General features: G+C 35.0%; 1 protein-coding gene across 5 annotated transcripts in view; it reads left to right on the forward strand.

Moving 5' to 3' along the window:
- Window positions 1-2,368: 2,368 nt before the first annotated feature.
- Window positions 2,369-22,174, forward strand: part of cdc5l (CDC5 cell division cycle 5-like (S. pombe)) — a 453,211-nt gene continuing 433,405 nt past the window's right edge. For 4 of the 5 annotated variants that reach the window (XR_012392666.1, XM_073927071.1, XM_073927070.1 and 1 more), the window contains exons 1-7: window positions 2,369-2,575; window positions 12,477-12,580; window positions 14,034-14,195; window positions 16,386-16,513; window positions 16,588-16,687; window positions 20,253-20,471; window positions 20,989-21,133. Coding sequence is in view for 4 of the 5 variants with exons in the window: in XM_073927071.1 (XP_073783172.1) it covers window positions 2,531-2,575; window positions 12,477-12,580; window positions 14,034-14,195; window positions 16,386-16,513; window positions 16,588-16,687; window positions 20,253-20,471; window positions 20,989-21,133 (903 nt within the window). In the remaining variant the exon portion in view is untranslated. The remainder of the gene's footprint in view (window positions 2,576-12,476; window positions 12,581-14,033; window positions 14,196-16,385; window positions 16,514-16,587; window positions 16,688-20,252; window positions 20,472-20,988; window positions 21,134-22,174) is intronic. The other variant, NM_201084.2, reaches the window with a different exon arrangement.

Genomic DNA, 22,174 nt, shown 5'->3' on the forward strand with positions numbered 1-22,174 from the left:
ACCTGTTAAATGTTTTCTCTGTTTAAAAACAATACAGAAGTGAAAGAAGACTTCTCTTACATCAGATTATAGTCCCACCGAAGCAACAGCCGACAGAGGATTCCGCTGGATCTTAAAACCTTTTTCGATAGATTATTATCATTAGTTATGATGGCATATCAGTCAAAATAGGACAAATGAGCTCATGTATGGGACAAATTCTGCACCTTTATCAGTGAGGGGTGGGTCTTCCAAACCCCCCTACAGGCCTGAAAAGTTAGAACACATTTTATGCTTATAGTAAACATGTTTTAACAGCGTTTTGGCTGTAAAAGCGCACCTACATGTGTTTCAGGCGCAGGTCAGATTTTCCCCAGGTCATCATTTTATTTGTTTGTATTAATTTTGTCTAAAAAATTATTATACCTACCCAGTTTCATCTGGAATGCATCCCAGATCACCTGCTGAAGTGGTTTGAGTGATCGGATTTATATCCGATCAGAATAAAACCAATGAAGTGACCAAAGAGCATAAAAAACACAGACATGACGGGATTAGACCCTTTTGCTGTGACGGCTGAGGACTCGCTTGCCATTAAAGCCATTGTCAGACAGTTATTTTGAAAAAAAAAATCAAAAATAGGGAAAAGGAGGTCATGTAGGCTACTGGACAAGTCAATAAACATACAGGACGTCCCGGCTAATGCAGCCAGTTAGCCTAACCTCATGGATAGAGGCAGATTTTCATCTGTTATAAAGTAAGTAAGTTTTGCCTTACCCTGATTGTCTTTTTGAACATATGTTCAAAGTTTTGCGAGAATAACGCCGCTGCCTGCCTTTTCTGCCTTCTTGCTCTTTTCGACCCACAGCGTTACTCAGTATGGATGTCACATCAAAGATTCAAATGTCACCACATTATTGCGGCTTTGAGGCTCTACGGGATTCGAATTACTGACCAGAGTTATTTATGATAATACAATATATATTAAATATAAATATATTAAATTAATTATAAAATAAATATAATATATACTATCAAATTACATAAAATAATTAAAAGGACAAATCATCATGCACCTTTTGGCTGTGGGGGTTCGAACCACCCGAACCCCCCTGGCTACAGGCATGTAATAGTAGCTATTAACAATAAAAAAATAAAAATAAACAAACAAAATTGAACAAATGAGGGAAATTACAATGACGCTTGAACAAATAACCATAAGGAAGCAACTAAAGGCAGGGGCGGACTGGGACTAAAATTCAGCCCTGGCACTGTAGCCACACCAGCCCACATTACCACACCGACACAGCCCTACCCAAGGACACGCACATTCACTACTTATATTGGTGTACAGATGGTAAAATTATATAAGCAGTACCTATTTAAGAGATATTTAAACATTTAATGTATGTGACTGGAACAAAAGCAACCCATTTATATATGCAATCATGTCATTCATTTTCTTTTCGGCTTAGTCCCTTAATTAATCTGGGAATCAGCAACTTATCCAGCATATGTTTTACACAGCGGATGCCCTCAAAGCTGCAACCCATTATACTGGGTTACCCAATTCACAATTGGCCTACCAAATTCACCCATAGCATGTGTTTGGACTTGTGAAGGAAACCAGAAGGAAATCCACGCGAACATGCAAACTCCACACAGAAACACCAACTGACCCAGATAAGGCTCAAACCAGCGACTTTCTTGCTCTGAGGCGACAGCACTACCTACTGCGCCATCACACTGACCCCTTTCGAGACCTTTTTTTTTTTTGTTTGTTTTGCACTTACTGTTTGTTTGACATTCTTGCCAGATTTTGATTACATCTGAGTAGCCTCAGATTGGGTCGGCCCATCTCGAAACCAGCCGGTTGTTGCTAGTTGGGCCAATGCTTAACATTTACTATTATTCTTACTATTATCATCATCATATTCACATCTCGTACAAGATAAAAGCTGCCTACATTTAAAAAACAATACATATGAAAAAATAAGTAAATAAAATAGGTGACCGGCCCACATTTAAAAAATGGTCCAGCCCTTCTGGCATTTGCCAGAATTGCCAGATGGCCAGTCCGCCCCTGACTAAAGGATCTCCTTTGAATGCGTCTGTAATATTTCTGGAATGCTTGGGTGTTTGTATTGTTAATGAGATGAAGTGATTTTAGGACTGAGTTAAATACTATTCTAAACTGAGAAAGCGATGGGTAACTATCTGCGAAGTCGTTTGTTTATTTATACGAAAGAGCCTTGAATCATTCTAAGCACTACTGTACGTATCATGCGTTCGTGACGATCTAATACTTACCTTCACCGTGCGGGGCGCTGTTAAAATCCATTGACACGACTGAGCCCGTTTATACCAACAGAGGAAGAGCCCCTTTCCCATAGTGCTTTGCGTTTGCAGCCATTTCCTCATCTGCAGCTGAACGTGCTGCAGCTAAACTCTAAGTTTATTTACACTTTTTTTGCATTTTAATTTCCTATATTTGATATCCGAGAAGGAGATTTTACTGCTTGAGCGCGTGTGAGGACTTTAAATCGCCATCATGCCGCGGATTATGATTAAAGGAGGCGTCTGGCGCAACACCGAGGTCTGTTTAGAAAACACACGCATTTCAGCATTCATAATTACTCTTATACTGTTATAATCACTGTTGTTCTTCTTATGCATGCTAAGATTACTGTTATTCTTCGCCTTTTTATTCATAATATGCGTCTAAATGTTAAATAGTGACATTGGTTGTCTGTATTGTGCACGTTTGCATTGCTTTATTGTATCTGAAGCCTTAACGTTACTGTATGTTGTGATGTTGACTGTTTGCAGTTCGCGCTCTGTTTACACACTTTTATAATTTAATTATAATTTTCCAGTGAAAATAATAGTACAGAACTTGAATTAAGTTACCTTACACGGTGTCCGCGGGCTCCTAAAATGTCTTAAATTTCATGAACAAAATTTTAGGCCTTAAAGTCTAAACTGAAATGTTGTGTTTGTCATAAATCATTTTTAAATAAATCTTGGTTTCCTCTGTCCAAGTAAAGCTACCCAATCAGGTAAAATTGGTTTTATATTCGGATATTCAAACATTATATTGTTAAGGAGAATTTCAGTAAAGTATCCCTTGCAAATTCTAAATAGGGAAATCATATTAGCAGCAAATGACTATCAACAAGGTTCTTACGGGTGCTGGAAATCCTGGAAAATGCTTGATTTTTAATACAGCAGGGTTCAACGCTAAGGATTTTTTCTACTGGTCCGATCGGGCAAGTGGTTTAGATTTTTACTTGCCCTGCCAAAATTTTCACTGGCCCCACCAAGAAAAAAAGGGAAGTTAACAGCTATTTTTTAGCCACATATTTTAAATAATGTGTCAAAAATAAAGTCTGTGAATCTAGAATTTCAATACTTAAAAAAAAAATTGCAAATAAAAGTGTTATGCAAACAAAAACAGCAGTATGGAAAATGTGGAGGTATTTTATTGCGGTTTGAAATTATTTAACAAAAGGTGGCTGACTTGTCAAACTGACATCAAACTCGCTCACTTAATTTTTATTTTGTTGTTCCCATGTAAATGTCTACTGCCAAGACGTTTGAAACAGACTTTTTCTTTTAGCCTTATAATTTGATGTTGCCGCCATGTTGCTGTTTCTATGCTTTACTGTTTGTTACCAGGTTACAAAAAAATTAGCACGGTCAAATCAATCAGATAAGAGGAATCGGAAAATAATATGTTGTTTACGGCATTACAGAGAATGTAGTGTGTAAAGACGTAAAAGCACAAACTTAAAATGCACGCAACTTACAAATAGTCACAGACAAGTTAAATGTTAGTGACAAGACAGCACTGTCCCAATCGGGCCAGTAATGATGCGGTCTACTGTCCCAAGTGTCTCTCACGCTAGCCCCGGGCCACCGGGCAGTCCTTATTGTTGAGCCCTGTACAGTGTTTTCAAGGTTAGAAAAGTGCTTGGGTTTTGGACAAAGTGCTTGAACCTGCTTGGATTTGAAATTGCAGAGCTCAAAATTGTGACTTTTGGTTGCATTTGTGCACAATTTTATCTATGTGACCTCAAAATATATTTGGGAGCATATGTGCGAGTGCATAAATTGTTGTCGTGCGACCAGCTTTCATTACAAAATGTTCAAAAAAGCTAATAATACGGCAAAACAATCTGAATTCGAATTGTGTTAAATTGAATTATTAACAATTGTAAGTTAATAAAACTGATTATATGCTATTAAAAATTTTTTGAATTTGAATATCTTACCTTGAATTTGAATTTCTTAACTGGATTATTGAACAGCTGAAATTTAAGACAACTTAATTTTTTAAGTCAGATTTTTATAGACATGTTCATACTTCAGATTTTTTTGGGGGGTTCTGAATTCAAAGACTGCAGATATTGAGTATGTAGGCAACTGCAGATAACTGTATGAATACAGTTTTTTAAGAATTCAAACTAACACAATTCAAATTCTGATTGTTTTGGCACTATTAGCTTCATATGTATTTAGGAGACATTCACCTAGAATGCATCTTTGCACCTGAAACGCCAATCCACTGACTGTAAAAAAAATAAAATAAAAATAACAAGGCACATGAAATATCATAAACGACTGGTTATTGAAGTTTGGTCCTACACCCAAACAAAATCTGACTCATATCAACTTTAGGTAGAAAAAAAACTAATTTTAAAAACATACTTCCAATACATATATTATCCAATAACTCAACTATTTTTATTTATTTTTTAATAATTTTTGGGTGAACTATCCCAATAAATCTATGCTCTAAAGTATTCAACAATGTAAGTTGAAATAGCACAATGGATTTAAATATACATACAACATATATAAACATAATTAACCATGGTTATTAGGTGCTAGAAAAGCATATAAATGTCCCTTGGAAGTGCTTGAAAAGTGCTGGATTTTGAAGTTAGAAAAGGTGTAAGAACCCTGTATCAAAGTACAACGTTGTTCACAATCAATTAGATAGTGCTAATGTTGTTTGGAAGTCATACTTGCATGCTAATTCTAATCGAATATTCAAAGTAACATAGTAAACAATATAGACTGCTAAATGAAGAAATGTGGGAATATAAAATCAACTTTACCTCTATCCCAATCAGGCCAACATCCATCTAATCATCAACGATGCATCTTAATGAAACCTATATATATATATATATATATATATATATATAATGTTTATATACATTTATGTGTATATATATATATATATATATATATATATATATATATATAATGTTTATATACATTTATGTTTATATATATATATATATATATATATATATATATATATATATATATATATATAAATATGTGTGTTTATATTTAAGGTTTTTTATTACAAAGAAATACATTTTACAACGGCTGTTAGACATTTGACAGCAATTTCTCCAAATTAAATTCCCTAATTCCAACGGAATGAAAAACAATTACACAGTTGCTCATGATAATAACAGAGCAAAATATCCCTTTACGTTATCTTTAATTTATACAACAACTATTTACAAAAGAAAGGGGGATTAGACATGATATTTTATTGAGGTAAAGTTGGTTTTATATTCACACATTCATTCTTTCTCTGTTTATAATATATAATAATACAATTTAGCAAAGTAATCTTTGCAAATTCTAAAAATTAAATTCATTTTAGCAGCAAATGACTATTAAAGTACAACATTGTTCACAGTCAATTGAAAAGGACTAATGTTGTTTTGAAGTCATACTAACATGTTATCTCAGACCAAATATTCAAACTTTCAAAGTACCATTGTAAACAATATAGGGAGCATGTCACAATTTGTCATTGAACAAATGTGCGAATATATAAAACCAACTTTACCTCAATTAATATTTCTAAGGCATAAAACTTAAAGTTTTAAAACAGAACCGCATTAGGTTCATTAGAAGTTATACTCAATCAATTTGTATTTTATTTTTAGTTATTTATGCAATTGCCGCTACAATAAATATACTTTTATTTATTTATTTATTGCACTTTTAGAGAATACAGAACATAAAAGGCCAGTAACAACATTATATTGACATCAAACTAAAAAAAAACATAAGAAGAAAATAAAAAAATACAATTATTTAAAGACATATTTAAAGGCTTTAAGATAATTAACAGTTCTTTTTGCTTTGGTATTTTTTGTTTCTTTTATCGTACATGGGTATTGACCTATTTCTAAGGATGTAACGGTATTGTAAATACCGTCGTACCGCAATACCAATTTTTTTCAATATTACCGTAGTCGCATGACTCAATAAAACTATAGGTCTTCTGAGAAAAATTTTGCTCAGGCGAATGAAGTGAACGGGAGCGAGCGGGAACTACAATTCCCATCAGCCCAGGCGTGGCCATCATCCTTTGCGGTCTATTGTCGCTACAGATCCAGTAATGCAGAAATGAAGTGTGCTGCTAGTAGCGGGGAAGAAAAGGAGCTGGAGATGATCGAACCTAAAGCGGGTTTTAAATCAGATCTGTGGAAGCATTTCAGTTTCTTTCTAAAAAGATATGAGAAAGGAGAAAAGGTGACAGATAAAGAAACAACGGTATGCAGGCACTGCCAGACTGTGGTAAAATACAAGTCGGGGAATATGACTAATAACAGTAATGGGGACTGCAGAACACAGCAAGCACACTGCTCAGAATGATGCAGACATTGAATCGTACCGCAAAGAGACCTCTATCCCACTCATGGTTTGTCCTCTCAAGTGGTGGAAAGACAATGCACAACGTTACCCACTACTGTCCCAGAAACTTCAGTCCCAAATGAGAGGGGTTTTTTTCTGTTGCAGGGGACATGTCCAGAGATCCCAGCTTTTACCAGATTATAGTTATATGATAATTTTCCTTAAAAAACATCTCTATCTAAGTAAGTGATTAAATGTTTAATGTGATGAGTTTTCGACAATACTAAATTGAAACTTTTTTATTTTTTTTTTTTTACTTGGTTTGATAATTTTTTGGTATTAAAAATAAAAAATGGAAGTTTCTCTTTCAAAGCTAACAGATAGATTGTTAATTTGTATGTCATTAATATGTTCAGTGCTAAGGTAAATAAACACTTTTGGCACTTTTTTCGAGTCTCTTTATTAGTTTTGTTTTTCCTGTAAATAATATAATAAATACCGTACCGTGACATTCATACCGAGGTATTACCGTACCGTAAAATTCTGATACCGTTACATCCTTATCTATTTCTATTTTAAAGTGGGTAAACCTAGGTTTTTTCATTGCCCATTTACATTTATGAATAATATAATTGCCATATATAATTAGCAAATTAACAATATAGCCAATTTTGAAGTCGACTGTATTCTAATAAGTAAAACAATAAATAAAAATATCTTTTTCTTTGAATTCCAATGCAATATTCGTATTCTGCTTAACAAAAAAGAAAAATCACACCAAAACAATTGTGTATAAAATAAATACGCTTTTTTTAAACAATGTTAAACTTGTCGTTAAAAAAAATAAAAGGTGTATACAACTAGATTTTTCTTGTTGTTCTGACTTGAAAGTGTGTATAAGAAATAGTTAATTAATTGTGTCAAGCAAAATAAATCAAACTGTTAATTCATAATGGTCCTAAAACTCTTAAGTTTGACTTCATGAAATCTACAGAAACCCTGCTTTAGTTTTCATAAAACTACATGTATGTACAGACTTTAGGTTATTTTAAGGCTTAATTACTGTGTGAATTTCTAAATATAAAATTGGCCATTTGTGATATTGTAATAATCATAATATTTTGTCAGATGTTAAGTTGCACAATTGAGCTGATGTTGGTTTTACATTCATTGAATTAAAGTTGGTTTTATATTTGCACGTCTGGACTTTCTTCTTTATAATATAAATTCGGAAAAATGCTTTAAATATACTATTTACAATCAGACTTCAAAGATAACCAAAAATATACAAATTAAATTAAAGCACAGATGAAAACAGTAGCGAATCTGGCTGATTTCATAAACTGTTTGCAGGGTTTTGTTTATGAGGTTACAAGCAGAGAAGGGCGCACATTTGCTCCTGTATATTATGTATAGCGTACAGCATCCGCAACATGTGAGGAGGTTAATGATGCATGAGGGCATGAGTTATTATTGAGCTCACGTCACAACAGCAAATTTCTATACATGTGGTGTGACCTGAATACAGTCTATTGCTGCAATTATTTAATTAGTCTGGTTTTTTTTTCATTAAAAGTTAATAGGCATGGGACGATAACCATGTTCAAGGTATACTGCACATTGAAAAAGTCAAGGTTTTAAAACCGCTAAAATTTTCTGTAATTTCATTTCTAGGTTATGTGTAAGATTTTTTATTTCTTTTTCACTCCAGCAGAAAAAATATCCAAAGATAGTGCGTTTTAAATTGTAAAGAAATCTGTGTTTTTGAAAAAAAATTAAGACAGCAAAAGTCAATTAATCTTTTGAATTATTTAGCCTTACATGTTTACTGTTACAAACTATTGTAAATCTTTTCAAAAATAAAATATATTTTGTTCAAAGAGGAAAAAAGGTTTTGTTTTTTACCCAGACGTTTAAAAAGAATATATTTTACAGCAGTAATCACAATATTGTGATACCAGGATATTTTTATCTAAGGTTTATGTTTTTAAATCCACCATGGCCTGGCCCCTGAGTATATTTCTGAGTAGGGTTGTAACGGTATGAATTTTTTACGGTATGATAATCGTCTAAAACAATACCACGGTTTGACGGTTTCGCGGTATACGGTATGTTACAAATGTTACAAAATAATAGAACAGTGAAGCAAATTTGACTTTTTCCAAATAGTATATTTTCAGTTACTATAAACAACACCACTTACAATGAACAAATAAAAAAATAAGTAAATAATAAATAATGTGTCAAAGTCCAAATAAAGTCCAAATAAACATGGTGCAAATCCTCAGTAAAAAATAGATATAAATATTTACTATACTATAAATAGTTACATAACAAAACTAGATTCAATATGGAACATCCTTAGGTTTTATGTGCCAGCATGGATATGGTTGTCTGTGGATATGGATTTGGATATGGTTGTCTGCAATGCAGACAAACAGCTGCATCTTCATTTGCGTCTTTTAAAAAACAGCAAGAGCAGCAGTTCGTCTTTGCTGTGTCACTGTTTTGTCATGTTTCTGTGCTGCTGTGCATGCAAAAGTACTTAGTATGAGAATTATTTCATGCAAAACTTTTTTTTTGCGTTTTATTTAGCCGCGCATAAATGTATGCCTTTCTCTCATTCCGTGTTGTTCAAAAAGCTTGGTCCACAAACAAAAGCGAAACCTATGCTTATTGGTTGTGATATAGCGAGTTTGAACCAATCTGGGCATGGAGGAGGGACAATGCATCAATGTATCATGTCTGGTTTGTCCGGAGACACAGTGACGAGCGTTTCTTTGTCAAATCAGCGTTGTCAAATTTTGATGACGTAACCGCACTGATTCCGGAGCCTCTGAAAGTCCGCGAATGTTATGTGATTCAGCACTGGAAAGCTGAGATTCTTTTCTTTATGCCAATCTTTGAATTGTATGTATCGGATCAGCGGATCAAAAGTTATTCAACATTTAAGAGCAATACTTATTTTTAGCCGCGGGCGGCTGTCTCAGTCTTTAAGGGTTAAAACCGTTGATATGCAATTGTTCATGGTATGATAATCGTGCACGTTCAAATCGTGGTAAACCGTCATACCGGTATATTGTTACAACCCTATTTCTGAGCTAATTATTTTGCACCAATCTGTGAGATCTCCTTGCTCTAAGGATCGTCTCTATTTGCAAGTTCCACGATCACACTTAAAGCCTAGTTCACACTACAGGATTTTAAACATCAGCAGATCGCTGTGCTGTTCACACTACATGACTTGACTTTGTGTCTTTTAATCTCTGTGGTGTTCACACTACGCAACACTCCGTGAACGATCCACAAGAGGGGGGGTCACACACTACATGATCTGACAACAACTCATTCCCCATCAGTTCATTCAAGCTACCAAACCACAGCCAATGAAAATTTGAGGGAGGAGTCGTCAGAAAAAGCTGAACACTATTGGCTGCTTGTGTGCTGATGACATCACTGACAGCTTTTCAAGCTTTGGAGAAAGCATTTAAAAACATCGTCAAATCAGCTCATTTATCAGCGGATTAATCACTCATCTGCAGGTTCCAGTGGATAGATACACAGAGAGTTTTTAATTTTTGTAATTTTAAACCTCTTTGAAATAAAACTAACATATTTATAACACCCTGCCGTTTTCTAACTATCAGTGTATTTCTTTCTGACATTGTTATTTTTTTATTACAAAACAGTAAAGAACTGAGCATTTCTGCCTTAAATTACCATATTGGTCAAAATGACTGCATGCATGTCTGATACTTTTCGCTGTGAGTTTAAATGTGTGTGCATTTTCTTGCCTGGCAACTTCCTGCTAACATAAACAAAACTTTCTGATGGCAAAAACATCAATTTACTTCAGATATCTTTCAAAACAGCATATTCTGTGCCGGGAAATAGCTCCTGTTTGAAAGTGAAAATGAAAGCCAAGCCTTTAAGTGTTTTAGTATCTTAACTACATATTTATAGGCTGTATTACCAAAAAATATTATATTTTTAGGGTAATGGTGTCATAAAATATGATGCTAAACATTCAAAGCTTAATTTTAATATCTCAATAATAGCTTTGAATGTAAATATGTTGTGACAGTATGGCGTTTCATATGAGAACGGTCAGAATGAGCAGTATGGTAATTCTAATAGTTATACAAATCTAGTTCCACTGTTAATATATCCTACTCTCATGTCTGTGCTAACGCAGAATGAAGCGAGTGCACTGATGCCCATTCTGACCAATCACAGATGTTTCTGCTGAGCTCCTGAACACACAGGCACGCGGCTCATGCTGATATGCTCTCTCATTGGCTGCAGCTCGTCACTACATCTGACCACACGTGGGGTTGAGTCGGCCGACTGCTCTGGAATATTTAGCATGCTGAATGTTGGATTTCCGTCTGCGAGGTGTCGGCGACGCGTCAGCGAGCCTCGTTGATGCGTTGTTCAGTAGTTCACACATAAAGAGCGGCGAGCACCCGCAGATTTCTTCCCGATCACAGCCCGATCTGTCGGCGAGCTTGTTAACTTCCAAATCGGGCTCAAATCAGACTTAAAATCCTCTAGTGTGAACTAGGCATAAAATGTCGAGGTGATAGAGCTTTCTCAGTTGCAGCCTCAAGACTTTGGAACGATCTTCCACTCTCTTTAAGAAATGCTCAAACTTTTGAGTCTTTTCAGAGGTCACTGAAAACCCACCTTCTTTAGCTTTTAATCATGTGATGTGAGTTTATGCATTTTGGTTTTGTGTATATTTGCATGCTTTTTATGTGTTTTATGTACAGCACTTTGGTACCCATTGTGATTTGTTGAAAGTGCTACAGAAATAAAGTGAGTTGAGTTATCATACCGTCAGAATCTTTTATCGGCCCATGCCTAATAGTTAATAATATAACATGTAATATACTTATTGCAATAAACTGGATTTCCTTTTAGTAAGTAATGGATTTATTGATGTGCATTTTAACTTCTTATGCATTAAATGTGAGTTCCAAACTTTGTCTTGATTGAGACATGTTGAACACTTCTTTCGTCATTTGCAATGTTGCCACATTGCATTGTTTGTAATTTTTCTTACCAATTCTTATGTCTGTGCTATTATTATTTTTTTGTAAAGCTGCTTCTGGCCATGACATGCCCACACTAAATGGTTAATAGAGATGTTTTTATGGTATTATAAGCAGCAGCTTTAATTTATTCTCTTGGGTAAGGCGGGATCTCCACTCAAGTATCATACCTAGAGGGAATTTGTGCTTAATGCAGTATAAAGCTTGAAGCATTACGCCCCATTCAGGGCATCAGCGTCAACTCTTCCCATTCACTTTGAATGGGTAATGTCAGGGATTGCCGAACTCCATTGTGGATCCATCGGCACCGCTTCAGAGGCATTGCTCGCTGCAGAAGTTGGGACTAGCTAGCGTTAGTCAATCAGATCGCTGTATGCAAATACACCAGCTAGACAGTGGCCTATTGCTGACTGGATTTCATTGGCTGCTCTGCTATGACGATCGCGTTAGCCCCAACTTCAGACACACCTTCAGTCAAGCGTTGACGCTAAAGCAGTACTCTGTATCAGCCGATCACCATGACAAGGAATCAGTACTGCAAAAATTTTGATCGGAGCATCCCTAACTATTAGATTATGATTAAACCTTCCAAATGACTCCACAAATCACATCTATTGAACTGTGGTTCTGGTTAATAGTAATTTCAACTTGACAGCAGTGATGTGATTATTGCAGATTCACACATTGGCAATATTGATGCTGAAATGATATAATGTGCAGATTTAGTTGTAAGACCTCTTTATTAACTGTTGTTTTTTGTGTTTTTAATAGGATGAGATTCTCAAAGCAGCTGTTATGAAATATGGCAAAAACCAATGGTCTCGAATTGCGTCCCTGCTGCACCGCAAATCAGCCAAACAGTGTAAAGCCAGATGGTAAGTTTTTTGATTTATAAAGTGCTCTATGTCTAGTGATAATCTAAATTGGGTTGAATTTTAGACGACATTGTGATTGCATTGCGGTCTTGCCTACATGTGTAAAAATGAATTTTCAGCAATCTGATCAGAAGTGGACGATGCTAAAAACGAGGATAAAGAAGTTTTGAGATGTTTTGTGTCTTGTCCACTTTTGACCACTTTCAAACATGGTTTAAATGCATTTAATCACAATGTTTATAGTAGAGATGATAACATGATCGAATGCATTCAAATGGTCACAAAAGTACAGCTGCTCTTTGCCTACTGACCTCATTCTTAAAGGGATAGTTCACCCAAAACTGAATGTATTGTCATCTTTCACTTACCCTTTAATTGATTCAAATATTTTAATTTCTTTATTTGTTTTCCTTCTGTGAAAGTCAATGGTTACAGGCTTTCTATATTCTTCAAAATAGCTTCTTTTGCCATTAAGAGCTCATAAATGTGTATCAGGCTGCACGATAATAAAAATATGGCATTGCGATATTTTGTTATGCCGCGATATTTGTATGATTTTACCAGGTGACTTAAATGCATCGATTTGGAAACATTTCATCACTTTAAATAAACTAGGATGATCAAGACTTTCTCTACTCAGTGGATCTGCATAAATTATAATAAATTACAAGCAAAAATAAAGAAATAAACAGTGCTTTATTGTTTTCTGGTGAGTCAAACAGTATTTAGGTACAGAAATGTACCAATAAAACATAAAATAACATGGTCATCGTATATGTTCAATAATATTGTTATCTCTTAGTCTTTATAAAAAATATCTAATCCTGTGATGTGATTATTACAGATTCACACATTGCCATATCAATGCTCAAACGATATATTGTTCAGCCCTAATGTGAATATTCATTATTACTCACAAATTCACTTTTATTAATTACTTGCTAATCATGAACGCAAAAGAAGATCTTTTGGAGAGAGCTGCAAACCTGTAACCATCGTACTTGATTTTCCTGCTATGAAAGTCGTTGGTTTCATGCTTTCAGGTGTCTTTAAAATGCATTCTTTTGTCTTCAAGCAAAGAAAGAAATTTATAAATGTGAATATTCACTTTTTACGTAAATGTTCACATTTCTGAGTTTCTTCTCCAATGCAAAAAAAAAAATATTTTGAAGAAAGCTGAAAACCTGTAACTACTGACTTTCATAGTGTTTGCTTTTTTTACTATGGAGATTAATCGTTAAAGGTTTTTAGCTTTCTTCAAAATATCTTCTTTTCCATTAAAGAGAAGAAAGAAACTCATAAATGTGAGTAAATAGTAAATGCTTTATTTTTGTGTGAACTATCCCTTTAATACCAGGCGTAAAAAGCTTCTGAATATGCTTCGTTTTTAGCATAACTAATTTTCTGAGCAGTAGATAACAGAATAGCGTGATGTTTGCTATGTTTAATGCAGGTACGAGTGGTTGGACCCCAGTATTAAGAAGACAGAATGGTCACGTGAGGAAGAGGAGAAGCTCCTTCACATGGCCAAGCTGATGCCCACTCAGTGGAGAACTATCGCCCCCATCATCGGGCGCACAGCCGCTCAGTGTCTGGAGCATTATGAATATCTGCTGTAAGTACATTTGTTGCATATAAAAACACAGTGAATTAACTTGCACAATTCAGTTCAAGTTTTTTTGTATAGCTAAATATACTGTAGGCTCGACCTCCATAGGTTGACTTTGCTATTCTGGGTGCTACCAGAAGCCCTGAGTTTTGAGATCTTAATGAGCGAGTTGGATTGTAGCGAGACAGAAGGTTGGTTAGATAAACAGGAGCTAGATTATTTAAAGCTTTATAGGTAAGAAGCAATTTTTTTTGTCAATACAAAACTTATCAGGCAGCCAGTGTAAAGAGCATAAAATTGGGGTGATATGATCATATTTCCTAGACCTGGTAAGAACTCTGGCAGCTGCATTTTGTACTAATTGAATTTTGTTAACAGTGTGCATATAGCCAGCCCCTAACAGTAAAAAAAGTTATTTATTGTGTTATACAGGTCATTGGAACGGAGAAAGCCACACCATTAGCATAGGATGTTAGTCTTGTTTTTGAATCTGCCACTATACTGACACAGGCATTTTTAGTTCCGCCCTCTTATAAAAAGAGCACAATCTCATTTATTGGCACATTTTGGATCAAAACCTAATGCTGCGTTCACACCAGACGCGGAACGCGCGTCAAGCGCGAGTGATTTACATGTTAAGTCAATGCAAATGCGCGAATAGACGTCCTGCGGCGCGATATGCGCAAATTGAGCGTTTTGTGCGCTTGACGCGCTTAAGGAGTGTATCGCGCGAATCTCTCGAGTTCGAAAATCTGAACTTCAGCGGACATTTGCGCTGCGTTAACCAATCAGAAGCTTGCTCTTGTGGGGGTGTGATTGTGGCGTAGAACCTGTTGATGGTGTCGCGGGGGAAATCCTCCAGGCGACACCGACAACAACTAATCAAACAGGGCTTGGCTCAGTCAGAAGCACCGTTGAAAGCCTCCGTGATCCAGGTTCAGCTTCTGAAGGAGTTTATGAGCTCACAGAGCTGGATGCACCTCTGAAAGCATGTAGTGGACTCAGACACGGTCCTAAACGTATCAATGCTGTTGTTCAGCCTTCATGAAGTACATAAACACTGTTATTTTCTTCATAAAATCCATGTTAGCCGTTAAGCTATGAAGCTAGGGTCACCGGACAGACAGAAGCCCTGCCCATCACGCGAATCCGCGTTTGTTCTGAAGTGAATTTGACGCGCGAATGAAGCGGGGTTTAACGCGCGAATGGAGCGAGTAACCTCAAATGTTCACGCGGCAATTTACGCAATTTACAGTTCCACGTCTGGTGTGAACACAGCATAAGAGGGTCAATTTCAAAGAGCTATGAAACATTATTTGTGTGGTACAGACACAAACTACATGCACAATCTAGGAACATCAGAAACATATTTATAGCTTAAATAAAGGGGCATAAAAAAAAAAAAATAAATATATATATATATATATATATATATATATATATATATATATATATATATATATATATATACACGTGTGTATATATATATATATATATATATATATATATATATATATATATCAATAAATAAATAAATAAATAAATAAATAAAAAATGTCATAGTTTAAATAATACAGTCCAGTGTTTGACTACTTTGTGGTCAGGCGTTGTTTTCTCATTCACTTTGAAATCATACTTTTTATTGTAATATATACAGTGACAAATATATTAAAGACTTGTTTTGTTACACAATCCTTATAAAAAAGCTACTGAAATATAATATTGTCATTCTTGATTTCATGTCGACTTCAACTTTCCTAATCCAGTCATATTTTGTAAGTGCAATGTTTTGCAGGTGCTTTTTCATGCATATTCAATTTTATTTTATTTATAATGCACTTTAAAACAACAAACAAGTTGACCAAAGTGCTAACAAAAAAGGGTAAAACAAAATAATCAATGTCAATATTATATTTAAAAAAATCATCAGTCCAAGCCACTCCAAAAGGTGAAAAGGCCTCTTTTAACATGTGATATTATTACACATATATTAAGTGTGATAAAAAAAGAATTAGGCGACATTAATAAATGCTTTTAAACTTTTTCACCTACTTTTCGAGTGCCTTAAAATGAAGATTTTTTTAATATCTTAATGAATCCCCTTATCAAAAGAGCAACAGTGCATTAATTTCCCCTTTAAGCACTTTTTGTTTGATTCTGGATTTGAATATTATATTTCTTTTGTTATGACATCAGAGATAAAGCAGCTCAGAGAGAGAATGAAGATGATGTGGGAGACGATCCTCGCAAGCTGAAACCAGGAGAGATCGACCCAAACCCGGAGACCAAACCAGCTAGACCTGACCCTGTGGACATGGACGAAGGTGAGAGTCAGAAACATTTGAGCAATGTAGACGAAAAGGAAAAAGGTGTAACGTTTATAAACTTTATTGTGCAGATGAGCTGGAGATGCTGTCTGAGGCCAGAGCTCGACTGGCAAACACACAAGGCAAGAAAGCAAAGCGGAAAGCCAGAGAGAAACAGCTGGAAGAAGCACGGTAAGATGCTAATATGGGCCTACTGATGTATCTCTCTGAATAAAACTGGAGAAAAAATATATATCCTTTAAGTCAGGTTAGCGTTAGACAACCCTTTGGCCGTGAGTATTATTTTACAATCATTTATTTTATTGTTATCATTATTATTTTATATATTGTACATTTTTGTACAAGCATATATGAGTTCACCCTCTTACAAATCTAAATATGTTTTCTATAGAATACATTAGATTAGTCAGTAATGAAGCCAAATCTGGAGCTAATCGAACAAAAACTTGCGCCAAAAATTAGTTAAATTTATATTCATTCATTTTTTTCTGCTTAGTCCCTTTAATAATCAGGGATCGCCACAGCGGAATGAACCACCAACTTATCCAGCATATGTTTTACGCAGCGAATGCCCTTCCAGCTGCAACCCATCACTGGGAAACATTCATACACACTCATTCACACACACACTACAGACAGTTTAGCTTACCCAATTCCCCCTATAGCGCATGTCTTTAGACTTGTGGGGGAAACCAGAGCACCTGGAGGAAACCAACGCAAACAAGGGAGAACATGCAAACTCCACATAGAAATTCCAACTGACTCCGCTGAGGCTCGAACCAGCAACCTTCTTGCTGTAAGGTGATTGTGCTACTCACTGCGCCACTGTGCTGCTGCCCCCCCCCTTTTTTTTTTAAATAGTAATACCCCCCTTTTTTTTTTTTTTTCAAAAAAGGGCAAAAATCAAGAGATCAAAATTTATATGAAATTTTGTGGTTTGTAATTTGTTTTTGCAATGTTTCACATTAATTTAAATGTATTATCTTTCTATTTCTAAATGTGTTTAGTGACTAAAATATTACTTTATTATTAAATATATATATTTATTAAATCTGTTTTGTTCAAATGCAGCAAAATATATGACCTATATTCACTGAGAAATGGATAAAAATATTCATCTTCAAAATGGGGTGTCATAACTCAATTATGCTGAGCACTGTAAATTTACAATTGCTTTTTACATTATATCACTTTACATATATATAACTTTTGAAATTCTTAATGTTTACTTGTAAAGTAATAAGCAAGAAATTAATAGTTATATTTAAAAAAAAAAAACTTAGACATGCTGAATTTCATCTTGACACTTTAAGGACATAACAGTTTTAGGAACATTCATTCATTTTCTTGTCGGCTTAGTCCCTTTATTAATATGGGGTCGCCACAGCGGAATGAACTGCCAACTTATCCAGCAAGTTTTTATGCAGCGGATGCCCTTCCAGCCGCAACCCATCTCTGGGAAACATCCACACACACGTTCACACACACGCACTCATACACTACGGACAATTTAGCCTACCCAATTCACCTGTACCGCATATCTTTGGACTGTGGGGGAAACCGGAGTATCCGGAGGAAACCCACGCGAACGCAGGGAGAACATGCAAACTCCACACAAAAAACGCAAACTGAGCCGAGGCTCGACCCAGCGACCTTCTTGCTATGAGGCAACAGCACTACCTACTGCGCCACTGCTTCGCCAATTTTAGGAACACTTTACAATAAATGTTTTAGTTGTTAACATTCGTTAATTCCCTAACTAAATCAATTTAACAAGGAGCAACACTAGCTATGTTTCCATCCACCTATTTTATGTGCATTTTGCATATGCAAATTTTGAAAATGCATATAAAAAACGTATGCGCCTAACTGGGTAGGATAAACTTTTTATTCAATAAGAAAAGCTGTGCATAAACTACGATGGAAACATTTTTACCGCATAAACTTCAGCATGCGCATTAAAAAAGGTCATGTGATTTTGTGATGCTTAATGTGTGTGAATGGAAAAATCGTCAGGCTGAGCACATTATAAAACATCTGAAATGTTGTTTTGGTCATTATAAAACGCCTTAACCGTTTCAGTATCAGTGTTATTATATTATTAATGACCTCCAGAATCAGGAGCGCCTGTGCTCCGCGTCTGACACCTTCTGCTCACTGCGCGCTCACTGCATGTCAGGATTGTCTTCTGAGGCGCATTCATTTAGAAAAGATTGATGCAGCTTCTCCTACTGCAGCAAATGCAGTTTTTACTGTTGATATTTGGCGCCAGTTAATCAGGAAGTGACTATTTTGTTTGCTTTGACTCGTTGGATGAAAATGCTGCTTCATTCACACAACTTTTATGCGATAATCCAGTTTTGCGCATAAAGTTTATTCGCATTTTTGGATGGAAACATAGCTACTGTTTTGTGAAATTTATAAGTGATATTTTCTTAGTGATTGAAATTGTTTTTTTTTTATTTTTATAAACTTTATTTATTGAACACAAGTGGAAAGCATTCGTTGTATACAAATGTCTAATTTCTGCTTTTCTTTTTTGAACACTTTTGTAAACATTCAACCCCAAAACCCCCCACCCATCTCACCCATCCAAACACATAGCCACTTTTCTTGTAAAACGTATAACAGAAAACGGAGGGGAAAAAAAATAATAAAATAAATAAATAAATAAATAAAATACAAATAAAATATTAACAATAAAACAAAAATAATGATGATAGTACAATTTGAGATACATTCATAAATGCTTTCAAATAAATAAATAAATGAAACAAAATAAATACATTAGCTAGTTACGTCAATAATAATGATGTGCTACCAACTTCTTGGTTATTATGGTTTTAGTTGTGCTGAGGTTAAACCAATGCGTCTAGTTTAGGGCATGACTGTTCCGGAGAAAAAATGCTAGACTAAAAGAAAAAAATAATAATAATAGTAATTCCGACCATAAAATGATTTCTTAAATAATCACCTCCAAAGGCGTTAAATCATCAAAATAATTTAGTAGTAGCCTCCAGTGAATATAAAACTTGTGAGGCGAGCCTCTGAGAGAGAACTTAATCTTCTCCAATTTCAAAAGACGGTGATTGAAATTGTTAATGGTCATCTTAGTTTACCATACATAAATTAACATTGAAAAGGAACTATTATGCAAAAATCACTTTTATAAGGAGTTTAAACACAGTTGTGTGGCAGCAGTGTGTGAATGTAACCAGCTTATAATGGTAAACATGCATTACTTTTTTTTTATAATCAGACTTGATAAATCAGCCTGCAGAAACACTTTGACATTCTCCCTTTGTACGTCTCATCAGAGGGGCTAGTGACCATCTTCCCCCTCACTAGCATGGAAGGTTACTCGTTTTTGAATCTGCCACTATGCTGACACACAGGCATTTTTTTTATCTCCCCCCTCTTTTGAAAAGAGCACAATCTCATTTGAATTTAAAGTGGCAGTCACCAAAATACCACAATAAGCATCAAAGCCTAAAAGGGTCAGTTTCAGAGAGTTGTAAAACATTAGCTGTTTGCCATTTTTAGCTTTTCCATGTATAAATCCAATGCTGCTATTATGGCATTAAAACGTACGTATTTTACAAATTTAATAGGTTGCCAGCTAGTTATTGATGTCAATGTTTATGATCTTAAAAAGTGTTTGTCATTGTTGATCATCAGTTCTCTCAGCTGTGATTGGATTGAGTTGTTTGTTAATAAACTTTAATGTTTTCCTCAGTCGTCTGGCCGCCCTTCAGAAGCGCCGAGAACTGCGAGCCGCTGGTATCGACATCCAGAAGAAGCGCAAGAAGAAGAGAGGAGTCGATTATAATGCTGAGATCCCGTTTGAGAAGAAACCCGCTCAGGGTTTTTATGATACGTCCATGGAGCAGTACGATCCTCTGGAGCCAGACTTCAAACGCTTGCGGCAGCAGCATCTGGATGGGGAACTGCGGAGGTGAGCGACTCGTCTGGATTTATCCTGTTCCCCTACAGGTCAATCTGGAGTCTGGATGGCTGTGTTTTAATTAAACCTCCCATAACTTACATCTTCTATCACAATACAAGTAATCTCATATCCAGATAACAGCATGAATTATTATATAGGCTCCTTTTCTGTAATTTGAATTGATTAATATTCATTTATAGAATCCCAATTTCTGTTTAACGGAGAGAAGATTTTTTTTCAACACGTTTCTGAACATAATAGTTTTAATAACTCATTTCTAATAACTGATTTATTTTATCTTTGCCATGATGACGGTAAATAATATTTGACTAGATATTTTTTAAGAAACTTCTATGCAGCTTAAAGTGACATTTAAAGGCTTAAACAGTGGTTTGTTCTGTAGACAATTTAAAAAAAAAATTGCTTATGGGGGCTCATTTTTTTGATCCACTTCAGATGTTGATTACTGTATATAGTAAAAAGCACTATAGAAATAAAAATGAATTAAATTAAATATTGTCTGTAGTGAAAAGGAGGATCGTGACCGAAAGAAGGACAGGCAGAAGATCAAGAAGAAGAAGGAGTCTGATCTGCCCTCAGCTATTCTGCAGACCAGTGGAGTGTCAGAGTTCACCAAGAAGAGGAGCAAACTAGTGCTGCCGGCACCACAGGTCAGAGACAAGCTCAGATAATTAACACATTAAACACTAAACAGCTACCAGATTATTTTACAGGGTTTCCACACTTCTTGAAAGTACTTTAATTTCAGACATAAGTATTTAAAGCCTGGAAAGTACTTAAACACAGGTCCTTGAATTAAATTTGAAATGAAATGTATGGTGTTATTTCAGCAATTGTATTGCACTTCTGTCAAAATCAGCACCAAAGAATTATAAAATATTCATTTAAAAATCATACATTTAAGTCTTGTACAAGATCTGACAAATAATGCACATTTTATCAATATTTCAGAAACCACATTTGAAAATTACCAGTATTGAATTTAACAAGTTCTTTGAACATGACTGTTTAAAATGTTTTTATCAACATTTTTGACAACGACACATTCAAAACATTGTCATTACTCTGGCTTTTCAATGTAAATATTAAGTGTAAGTGGCTTTCATGGCTGTGCTTCATTTGAAAATATTGGTAAAATACTGTTCATGAAAGAGCGGGAACCCTGATTTTAGTAACTATTAATTAATATTTGCTTCTTAAAATTAAGTTGTTGCAATTTAAAGTGTTTTGTCCTTTTTTATTTCAATTTCCACAATTCATTTTCATGCATTAACTAGGTTTACTATGATTGCTTTCTTATTTTGTCAGCTTTCACACCAGGCACAGAAAGCACTGCGCTATGAAACCCATTAGTTTCATTGTGCCATAAAAAAGGAGTTTGCAAATAAATATTGTTGCTGGTAATATGTTTAACATTATAAATACTACTCAAATTAGTCCCTGCAATACCAACCACAAATCTAGGGATATAAAATTTGAGTACACTTATACATAGCGTAATTAAGATTGTAAAATGTATGTTTAAATACCACACAAATGGAAAAAAAGTGAGATAGATTACATTAACACTAATACCAACTTGTCTGCCGAATAAATTAAATCTAAATAGAATAAAAAAAAAAATCTAAATCTAATAAAAAAAAAAATCTCATACAAATTAGGTAAAATAAAAGCAGTATAAATATGAATGC

This window comes from Danio rerio, chromosome 17, assembly GCF_049306965.1.
Source record: "Danio rerio strain Tuebingen ecotype United States chromosome 17, GRCz12tu, whole genome shotgun sequence".
Taxonomy (NCBI): Eukaryota; Metazoa; Chordata; class Actinopteri; order Cypriniformes; family Danionidae; genus Danio; species Danio rerio.